The sequence below is a fragment of the Coptis chinensis genome, chromosome 4, assembly GCF_015680905.1.
Source record: "Coptis chinensis isolate HL-2020 chromosome 4, ASM1568090v1, whole genome shotgun sequence".
In the NCBI taxonomy this organism is placed as follows: domain Eukaryota; kingdom Viridiplantae; phylum Streptophyta; class Magnoliopsida; order Ranunculales; family Ranunculaceae; genus Coptis; species Coptis chinensis.
In genome coordinates, this window is record NC_141459.1 from 40,880,674 (window position 1) to 40,892,021 (window position 11,348).

The window sequence follows — 11,348 nt, forward strand, 5'->3', positions numbered from 1 at the left end:
TTGGAGTTTGGAATTCAATTTTTAAATCAATAATACTTGTAATAATTGTTTTTTTTTTGAATTTTTTGAAACCAATGGCACACTTGTAATAATCGTTTTTTTTAAGAGTCCGCCCAACACAAATTGGGGTCCGACAGTAACAAATACCATGATTTAATGATGTTGCCAAAAAAAAAAAAAAAAAAAAAGAGCTAAATTAAAAAGGTACTTGCTATGGGCACCTCCTATTTTGTGTTGGGCGGATCCCAAAAAAATTATTTTACAAATTTGCCATTGACCAAAACAATCGTAATTTGTGTTGTGCACCCCCAACTAAATACAAGTAACCTGGAGCCAACCTGTTTAGCCTTTTTCTTCTTGTTCTCCATTATTCCTAATCCCTAATCCCTAAACTATTGCCCTTACCCTCTTTCCCACCACCATCGTCATACACCTTCTAAAAACCCAAGACTATTTCCCTCCAACTCTCAAAGCTCAACCCATTTACTCACTCTTTCTCCCAACCCTCAAAAATCAAAATTCTTCCACCACTTAATGATGGAGAACATTTTAAAGTAATTTTCTTTTCTTTTATTAAAATAAAATAGTTGGTTGAAGTAATGAAATTGAGGAACAATGTAATCATTATCCCATGTAATAAAATCAAGATTTTGTTTGTGTTTTTCAGCGATGACCTCTGCAGTAATGAAAAGACTGCAGTTTGAAGAAAATGTTAATTCAGAGCTACCCAAGACTGATTCTGGAACCTGTAAGCGCAATGCAGGCAAAGGCAACTCTTGGGCCAATTCTCTGAGAGAACTAAGTCTGGCAATTAGCGAGTTTGGAGAGGCTTACGAACGGGCAGAGACAACGAAGCTGCAGCAAGTGGTAGAAATGGAGAAGCAGCGAATGGGATTTGCCAAGAATCTCGAATTGCAGAGAATGCAGTTCTTCACGAAGACTCAGTTGGATATTACTCAGCTGAAGCAAGAGAAAAGAGTTGGCAGTAGCCACAATCATCACCATAGCAATAACAACAGAAATAAGAGTGATTAGCTCTCTTTATTCATGGATGAAAACTCCAAGTGAAGCTTGTACTAGATATAACATATTAGATTTCACTGTTATTGTAGACCCTTCTAATGTGTGATTGGGCGGTCAGAGCTCTATTTGAAAGGACAAATGTTTTACAAATTCTACCGTTCTACTTTGCAAACACAAGAGCCTTTTCGCTCTCTACCAATTGAACAAAGAAAATTCTGAAAAAACTACAAAAACTTCATCTTAGAAAAAATTGTCAACATTGCTTAGCCATGGAAAGCAAAATGTTAGGCATTACAGCTTAATTTTACAGACACAACATAGGGAGAAATAAAATTAAAATATGATACAAGTTGGCTACATCCATGATCTTCTTAGTCCACTCAACTTCAAAGCTAGTTAGACCATACATGGATAAGTCCTTGCTTGTTACCAGTGTAGATCTCATTGCGGTCCTCATCATAAAATAGAGCAGTCACATCTTCAAGAGCTTCACGAACAGTGCTCTGGATGGATGACCTTCCACCCATTCTACCCCGAGGACTGATCCGAAGGTTAGGGTCACTTGAACATATCTTTGCAATGCACTTTCCTGTTAAGATGTTACTCATGTTGGTCGATCCGACTGCATAAACTAAAAAAGGGGTTTATTAGATGAAGAAAACTCAAATGATAAATTCTACTTGGCAAAAAAGAAAATGATGTTTGCATATTACAAGCAGGGACACTACAAGAAATAACTAAGTATGTTATTATAATCAGCTTAGACTGATCAAATAAAATCAAATGGGTTCTCTCACAGCATCTCTGCTGGAAGAACACCACGTATAAACAAAAGCATCCAGCCAACATAGAATATGACTGAAAGATCCAAGTTCTAATGCACCATAGCCTTCTACCTCCTCAATCAATTCAGGTTCAGGGAGTATCCAAAAGATGTATTTTTCTAATTTAAACTAGCATTGTATGACGTCTTTTGTCACTAATAGGATAATTACCTACAGTTAGAGAGCCTTTCGTAGGGATAAAGCTCCTTGGGTACTCAAAGCAAGATGGCTTCGAGCGACACAGAAACTTACCCGCTGGAGAATGTCGCCTAATTACCGAGAAGCAAACTTTGGTGCCGATGCAGCTGCCAAGATGGGATCAACTCTGAACCAAGGCGAGGGAAGGTGGAGCTCTACCAGACCATGTTTTATCAAAAGCTTAGAGAGCCCTTATAGGACTTACTATCGTTTTAGCTAAGGATTGGAGAGAAGCACAAGTTGGAGAAGCCTCTTAAGCAAACAAGGGCGCAATCAAGACTATGCACAGGAGACTGCTCTTGGCGATCTTCAAGGCCTGACTTGGGCCCAGTCTTTTGATAGTCCTATCATTAAGGACTGGCTTTAAGAGCCAGACATGTAACTCTAACTCTTTTGATGTAATATTCTTTTATTTATTTATAATATATCCCTACTTGCATGCAAAAAAAAAACCTACAGTTAGTATTCATGGAGCAGTATCCAATATGCTCTTATAAAACCTAACAAAATATCAAATTATGGCAGAGCAAAACCTAACATGGTTAGATGCGAAGTCCCCCCGTCGTGAAACACTACCATTACCATATAATATACATTGAAGAAACAATGGACAGAAATACTCTTACATTCTCCATCATCTTTGACCCCTTCTTCAGCTTTGCAGTATGAGATGATAAGGTCTTGATCACTAGTGATGTAGATGTTGTTTGTATTGCAGTCGGGATGCCACAACAAGCAGTCTTCAAAGGATGTAACCAGCTCTCCTCGAAAATTCCAATCAGCAACAGTTCTATTCCGGAATGTCAAGAACAGGTGGTTCTCATAGAGGAAAATAAAAGCAGATGGGGTCATAAACTCTGTACGGCTAACTTCAGTCAGCTCTGAGTTTCTTACCTGCTCAAAAAACAGCAAGGAAATACGATGAGGAAAAAACATAAAAAGACCTGGCATATGCCTGCCCCTTGGAGAAGCTATCCAAGGAAAAGCACTATATGCAATTGGGTACAGCAGAACCAACAAGTCCTCACATCAAGTATTTGTAGGTTCTCATTTTCTTGCTTGACCAGAAGCTTCTCATTGAATTGCTAGATAAAATCAACTTTCTTGTTACGAGGTAGCAAGTGATGAAATGATTTCAATACTGTTCCATCTTCGATCGACAATATTTTTAAAGGAACATAACCAACAGCTCTATGGAATATTAACAACATGATTCCTGGACTGTTACGCACAAAAAATAAAGATACAAAACAATGAATAAAATAATAAAAGTTACATAAATACTTGAGAACAAAAAAACATAACATAAAGAGAAGTTTCAGCGATGACCTCTGCAAAGTAGAGGCTCCACATATCGCGACCACCACATGTCCACTCTGAAATCATTTTCTTAAATCCAACATTTTCTCTCAGATGTAACCAAACCTTCTTGACAAAGACAAATAAAATCCCATCATTCCATGGAAATTCCTTGGCCAGTTCCATCATGATCTAAGTACCCCAATCTTTCCAAACACCCAAGTGCTCATCCCAATCATGGCTAACACGTAAATCGTTGACACTAAACTTACGCTCATCACCCTCATCAGGAAAAAACACAAACAACTTATCCAAATCCAAACATTCGTCCTGGTCAAACAGTACGCCTTCCCCCCATGCATCTTCATAGAAAGCGTCGATGCAGAGGCCATAACTCAACTTGGTGCAACCATCAGTAGGCAGATTAGGTCGAAAAGGGCGTATACATCCACGATAGATTGGCAAGACACGACGACGCTGACAAAGACCTTCCACTGCCTTTGAAACGGGTATCTCCTCCACAAGCTTTGAATTGTCAGCCTCACTCAGAAGTTCATCATGCTTAACAGAGCTACATCGGTTTTCAGTTGAAGTGAGGAGGAGACGGAGACGAAGGCTGGGATTTCTTTTACTTAACTGGTTATAACTGGTTATTTCCGGTTTATGTTTGTGCGGGCTTTGGTGATGGGGTCTGCCCAAAACTCAATCTTGTGGCCAACGTAAATAGAGACCCCAAATTGGGCTGGGGTCTATCAATAACAGGACCATTAAAAATTCTTTGTAAATGGATAAGCATGTTGAAAATATTTACTTGGGCCCAACCCGAATTTCAATGGGCTAATTTGTTTTGTCAGCCCATGCTTCACATTGCATTGGTCTAGTACGTGTATTAACACTTTTTAAATTATGTTAATCTCTGCCGTTCGTACCTTCTAATACCAATGTCCCCCTCCAATCAAAACTCTTGGCAACTACTAGAGTGTGGTATCATCCTTTTTCTATTAGTTTTAATCTCTGGACCAATCATGAATACAACATTCATTTACGAATAAGTATTACATGAGCAAAATTTAGGCATAGTGCAAATAACTTCACAAAAAGTATAAATTACTACTACTTAAAAGTTAAAAATGACTAAATTCTTGGAAATAAAGATGCTTATTTAAAATATAAATGGATGAAATTCTTCATCTGTGATTCACACAAAACTTGGAGATAGGACCTTTGCCACACTAAAACCCCTAAAGTCTTCATTGGTCAAGTTGACTTCTTGATATATGTGGATGAGTTTCCTAACAGGTTATGTGATTGTAAATGCGGATATCAATCTTAGAACTATATCGAACCCACTACTTGTATCTAAAATTGACTTGAGAAAAAACTACATATTACATTAACAAATGTGCAAAACAAACGAAAAAAATTAGAAAAACAAAAATCAAAGAAAGTGATGGCACAATTCTGTAGTGATGTAAGTTCAAAGCTGTCAACAGATGCAATCGTGTTAAACTACAAAAAAGAACCTCTTGCAGAGAAAAGAAAACCCACAACCAAAAACCCAAGTAGGAAGAAAAAAAATAAAAAAAACTTGCTTTTACCTCATATGATTATGCCCACCATTATGAAGTTAATTCCCAATAGATTAATCTTCATGGGATGAGAGAGGAGGAAAGATGATGGGTTTTGGAAAGAGGTACGGTGGGTTATAGAATAGTGTTTGTTTGGGTTTTCTACGTGAAGAAGAAAGTCGGGTTTTGTGGAGTCGAGTTAAACTTCCTTTTTTTTTCTCCACTTTTTTCGTAATCCCCCTGTGACATATAAGAAACGCTTCATGAGCCATTTAATAACCGATTCACATCGATTGTAATCATCAATTAAAATCTTAGTATACCACTAAGCATGTCAGATTTAATTAAGATATCAACAGTCAAACACATATAGACCAAACAAAAAAAGACTACGCGGGTACGAATAAAAAGGTCGTTATTTAGTTGGCTAAGAAAAATAAATGAGAATATAAACCAATTGCATAAAAGCAAAGGCTATTCACATGGTTTTAAAATTTTCTAGTCCGAAGTTGCCTACAACATTAATGGTAACAACAAAGCAACTACTCAAAAGAAGAAAACGACAACGCCAAAACATAGTATTGTTTACTACATTAGTCACTGACATTTTGGGACTAACAAAATTTTCTAGGAATTCTTTTTGTTTTATGACGATATGCACTGTCTTCTTACATAAATCTTGGTGGTGTACTGTAGTATCTATGCATTAAGTATAGTGTGACCGCTGTTCGAGTTGACAAAGTATAAACAAAAATAAATTTATACCTTTTTCTCAACAGAAGTTTGAATCCCACCCAAAGAAGACTAATACTGCTTATTAGGAGTCATGCCTTCCCTTCTTTTCTTCTATAAAATTTATTCTCTTTTATTCTTCCTGATCTCAGCCATATTATCTTCTCTTCTTATGTATCTACTGCTACTTTATACCTATTCCTTCTCACTTCAGTACTCGTGTTTGGTCATAAAGACATATTTAATACTCAAATATAATTAATATCCGGATCTTGAAAATAGTTTAATTATTCGAAAACAGATCTAATTTAGAGGTGAAAAAGGTTTTGGGGTTTTTGAGGACTGGGAATTTTTTTTAGGGTCGGCGGAAGAGAAAAGAAGAAAGGTTTGGCTTTTTAAATCACGGGGTTTTTTTGGGTTTAGCCTTTCTATTTTGAGTGGGAGACTTGGAGGGCCAGTTTTCTTGGGCAGTTTTTTTCGCCTAAGTTTTCGTAATCCCCCTCCTGACGTGGACAACCCCAATAAGCCCGAAAAGGGATTGCTATTATAAAATTCAATCTAGCTACAAAGAGAAAAAAATAAAAGATATTTAAATTCACCAAAGCATACCTTGTACGACATTTGTATCTTTTTTCTCTCTCGATGAAAGAGAGAACATGGAATATGACTTGCAATGACTTCCACTGCCTAACAAAGCACTGAAAGTCCACAAATAAACGAACTGATTAGTGCAAAGCACTTGAGTTATTTATTTCTAACTTCAAATTTTCTTGATTTCCATCAAGATAAGAATTTTCATAAACTGGGCTATTTTTATAGTATGTCTTTTTAAAGTGAAAGTTGAATTCATCCTTTGTTTTTTTCTTTTCCATTCAAATTCACTCGGATCTCTTCCATTTCATCTATTTTGTCTGGATCCTCTTTTTCTTCCGAACAAAGGGAAGGGGAAGGGTGTTATTTGGTGGATCCCTTTTGTTCCTGTTTAGTCCCCTTCGTTTCGGAAGTTGTTTCTATTTCTACATCTGTTTCTTCCTCACTTTCCCCCTTTTCTTCCTTTTTTGAGATTTCTTTCAGTTTCTTAGTGACAATAGGTGATGGTATTCTGCCTAAATAGTAGACACAGGTGATAAATAAGAGAATACTAAAAATTCGAGCCATAGAATTTCTCAATTCTGACGCAAGGTATTTATTCGATCTAATAGAATTATTTTGACGTATCCAAAATAGTCCGACACTATCGCAGTCCGACACTAAAACCTCAGAACATAGTCCTCCATAAAAGCAGTAAAAACACAGTCCAACACTGATATGCTCAATCTCTATAGAAACAGTTTAAGAAACAAAGGCACTAAAACATCATAACACAGTCCTCCATAAAAGCAATAAAAACATAGTTCGGCAAGAATTTCAGATGGAAACAAATAATATAAGGGAAAACAAATTAAATCATGTAAGATTACCTTTTGAAATTCTTACAGTAAGATTTAGGGAAGCTAGTGCCAGAAATTAGGAGCGAGAGTTTTGCGAGAGAGCGCGGCAGGTTTTATACTGAGAGTTAAGACTATTGCATTGAATGTTAGGGGAGTGACGTAAGGAAAAATCCCATGGCTGCTCTAATGGTAGTCATCAAATCCCACAGATTAAAGTTGATTATTTTAGAAATTCTCTCCAAATGAAGGGAGGCCGGAGTTACGGTATTGAAGAGATTGTGAAAGTTGTCTTCAATTAAAGGAATTAAGTGTAATAGTAGTACCTTATCCGTTTCTTTGAGAGCTTGAAAGTTGGGAAGGCGGAGAGAGGTGAGTAGAGGAGGGCGAGTGCCATTTCGTGGAGAAATATAGCCCCTGATTATTGGGTTTAGGGCTTTCCATTTTGAGTTGGAGACTAGGAGGCAGTTTTCTCAAGCAGTTTTTTTCTCCTTTTCTCCTGATTTCTCATAATCCCCCTGTGACGTGGACACCTTCAGAGCGCTCCAAAAGGGACTGTTATTATATATATAAAGACGTGTAAATAGGGATTGGTGTCACTATTTGCAAGCCCACGATACAATTTATAACCAAGACTTGGTTGAGCAGGCCCAATCTCACAACCCAAAACTTTGTGAAGAAAACTGATAGAGAATGCTTATCTAGCAGGTAAGTCACACTTGAGAGTTGTTGCCATAGATGGATATAGGGGGTGCGACCTGCACCCCCTGAGATTAGAAAAGCTCCACTACTACATAACTAATTACCTATAAAAATCTTCAAACTATAAGGACTCACACCCCCAATTTTTTTAGCAAACTTCCACTACCGCACCCCCAAAATTTTCACAACTATAGTAAGAATATTATCAATAAAAAAAAATAATATGAAGAAAAAACTAATAAAAAACATTCTAATAAACCAACTTTTTTTTAGTTCTCTTTTTGCACTTACAAAATTATCATTTATCATTTATTTTGAGTCCAAAACCATTAAAGATGGACAAATGTGTCTTTGAATGTTTGATGGGTTGATGAGACTAAAACAAATAGCCAAAAGCCCAAAGCCCAACCGGTCAGTTTGTATAATTCTAATCACCCACAATTTGTATAATTCTAATCACCCATAAGAAACTCGTATGCTCTCCTTCCTTTCTTTCACTCTCAATTCTTAAACAAATGGTCAAACCTCAACCAAAAAAAAACACACACACACACACACACACACATACAAAAAACACAAATTCATAAAGGACTTGCGGCGCAATTTGTTGTACGTTTGTCTTAATTATTTGTAAAAATCATTATCATTATCAATAAAATTTCCACTTAAAAAAAACAAAACAAAACAAGATAATTTATTATTTTCAATGCTAATATTTTATTTTCAATGTTAATTGTTTATAAGTCTATATAACATTATAATATTATAAGTTTATATAATGTTATATAGACTTATAACATTATAGGAAGTTAACAATTTATTGAATTGTAGTAGACTTGTGGACTAGATTATGTAGATATATATAGACATAGTATTATCAATTAATGGCTTAAATGCTTAAGTAGTTAACTTCATCACTCCATATTAAATTCTTAGTAGTCAACACACTATAGTTTTGTGAATTGAAATAAATGCATAATTTTGTTGATCTTTATTGTTTAGACCTTCTAACAAAAAAAGAAAAAAAATTACATATGTTTTTTTTTTGTGGAGTAGGGTGTGTACATAATCTCGCACCCCCTGGCTTAGAATCCTGGCTCCATCCCTAGTTGTTGCACTTGCATCTTCATAGTTGCTTTTTTTCATTTGGTTTCCAGTAAACAGTGTGAGGTGGCACCAATGGAACTCAGGTACAAGTGGATTGCCTGCTAGGCTGCTTGCATTTTCCCATATATATATAGAGATTATATAAAGTGAAAAAGGGCAGTCCAAAGGATCACAAGAGCATTTTCCATACATCCAAAACGACCCTTGCATCGGGAAACTCATTTTGCCTAAAAAAGGTGACTTTAGCCAAATGACATCCAAAGTGTGCATTACAAAATGCTCTTAGATGTGGTTTATGAAAATAATACTAGTGAAACGGCCGCTTTCAGCTAGGATACTCTTGTTATTCAAACAATGTAATTTGTAAACTTATTTTCTTAGGGCATCTCCAATTTGGGGTGTAAAAAATTACACATCCATATAAGTTCCACTTAGGTGTCATTAGGATTTAACAACTCCATTTACATACTAATTTATAGATTATATATATCCACACTCTATAGCTTCCAACAGAGAGATGTAAAAAAATTGTATTTAAAACTCTGATGTCACTTGGAGTGACCTTTGAGGTTAATTTAAAGAGGGAGTGACGTCCGAGTTTAAAAACTAGAAATCAACACTCAAGAACTAAATAAGGACGTCACTCTGGACATGCTTTAAAGTCAGACGTGTTAGAGTTATCCCTCACATGAGAATGAGGAAGAGGAGAGAAAGCAAAGATCTTGTTAGGTGAAGAGGTTTGAGCGCCGACGCCAGATCGCCTTTCCAAGCGCCTGCGCCCTTGTTGTGAAAAAGAAGATAGTTTTTTTTTCAGCCTCTCGCAAAACAAAGTTACTGTACTTTTGGTTTGAGTAAACAATATCAGAGGGCACGCTGGCCGGTTTTGCCTTTGCTTGGATGCCATTTCGATTTTGCCTTTGAGAAGCCCGTGCTCATGTCTATATTTGCAGACTTCTATTTCTACAGTAACCGCAAAATTGTGGGTTACTATACAAACCAGAAGTAAGGTTTTGGAAAACCTAAGTCACGAAACAGAACCCCAATTTTGAGAGAGAACCATTGCATCCATAAAAGCTTGTAAGGAGATAGGAGTGATCTAGTAAGTTGGAGAGACTTGAGAGGAGTGATTATAATCTTCCTTCCTACACTTATAAAAGGATTAGCTCTTGTGGAAGTAGGCATCATTGGCCGAACCACGTTACATCTTATGTTGTGGTATGCTTTATTTTTCTTTGCATTATTATTACTAGTTTGTGATAGTTGTTTATAGAGTTGGGCATGCTAGATTGATTGTAATGAAAGTTTAGATTTTTGTCTGGAGATTGTAGTTGGTCAAAGTGTAAGTTATCTTAGTAGTGGGGATCGATTGGTATCGTTGTCCCCAATAAGTGGTATCGGAGCCAGGTTAGATTAACCTAGGTTGTTATCCAAACCTTCCCCGGAAGGCATTTGATAAAATTTATGAGATGAGGTTTGAGTTGAAATAGCTTGTAGAAATGGACCATTCTGTGAACACTCAAATGACTAGTCTGAATAGAGCTAACTACACTATTTGGAAAGCCAAGATGGAAGACTTGCTCTATTGCAAGGACTTGACACAACCCATTGAAAATGGAGGAGAAAAACCGGAAGTGATTGCTGTGGCTGAGTGGAGCAAGCTTGACAAAAAAGTAATTGGGTACATTCGACAGTGGATTGACGACATCGTTTTCCACCATGTATCCCAAGAGACTACCGCTTTTGGCTTGTGGCAGAAACTCGAAGACCTCTATGAGAGGAAGTCGGCCGAAAACAAAGTATTGCTCATTAAGAAGTTTGCTAACACGAAGTACAAAGAAGGTTCTTCAATGTCTGAGCATCTTAATGAAGTACAAAATACCATCAATCAGTTGCACTTGATGAAGATTGATATAGGAGACGAAGTTGAGGCTTTGTTTCTTTTAAACTTTCTACCCGACAATTGGGAGACATTAGCAGTTTCTCTTAACGGAGCCGCTAAGGATGGAGTTATTTCCATGGAGATGGATATCGGGGCATTGTTAAATGAGGAGACAAGAAGGGGTTCAAGAAGTAGCTCCTCTCACTCAGAGATCCTTGTCATAGAGAAGCGGGGGAGAGATAAGAGCAGAAAACCATCTCATTCTAGAGGTGATGACAGAAGCAAATCTAGGGGTACTCCTAAGGCAGATAGACAGTGTTACTATTGTGCCACCAAGAGTCACTTCAGGTATGAGTGCAGAACACTGAAGAGGGATGAGAATAATAACTGTGTACATGAAGACATGGTAAAGAGAAATGGAAACACATGCAAAGATACAACCGTACCAGTCAACGATGGTCTAGTGGGAATTGTGTCAGAATGTGGTGTGTGCTATCTTAGTACCTCATGCCAGAATACAGAGTGGGTGATAAATACAAGAGCATCCTATCACGTCACACCGCACAGGGGATTCTTCACTACCTACAGC

The 11,348-nt window shown here is 37.0% G+C and overlaps 1 protein-coding gene and 1 long non-coding RNA gene across 2 annotated transcripts; one reads left to right on the forward strand and one right to left on the reverse strand.

The window, feature by feature from the left end:
- The first annotated feature begins 412 nt into the window (after positions 1–412).
- On the forward strand, positions 413–1,531 carry LOC147503514 (uncharacterized). The gene is made up of 2 exons (XR_015192751.1): positions 413–554; positions 668–1,531. It is a non-coding gene; the product is annotated as an uncharacterized LOC147503514 (long non-coding RNA).
- Positions 1,237–4,223, reverse strand: LOC147503515 (uncharacterized). The gene is made up of 3 exons (XM_086556819.1): positions 3,375–4,223; positions 2,672–2,939; positions 1,237–1,654 (listed from the first exon to the last, which is right to left on the reverse strand). Exons 1-3 carry the CDS (start codon positions 3,531–3,533, stop codon positions 1,416–1,418), a joined length of 666 nt encoding a protein of 221 aa, XP_086412945.1. The 5' UTR covers positions 3,534–4,223; the 3' UTR covers positions 1,237–1,415.
- Between the last annotated feature and the right edge of the window lie 7,125 nt (positions 4,224–11,348).

Bases quoted from the DNA above. Each gene is read 5' to 3' on its own strand.
- LOC147503515 (XM_086556819.1), bottom strand. From the start codon at position 3,533: ATGATGGAACTGGCCAAGGAATTTCCATGGAATGATGGGATTTTATTT. The intron at 2,940-3,374 runs GTCATCGCTGAA...TTTTTTGAGCAG, and splicing joins GGAGCCTCTACTTTGCAGAG to GTAAGAAACTCAGAGCTGAC. The intron at 1,655-2,671 runs GTAAGAGTATTT...CCCCTTTTTTAG, and splicing joins GGTCAAAGATGATGGAGAAT to TTTATGCAGTCGGATCGACC.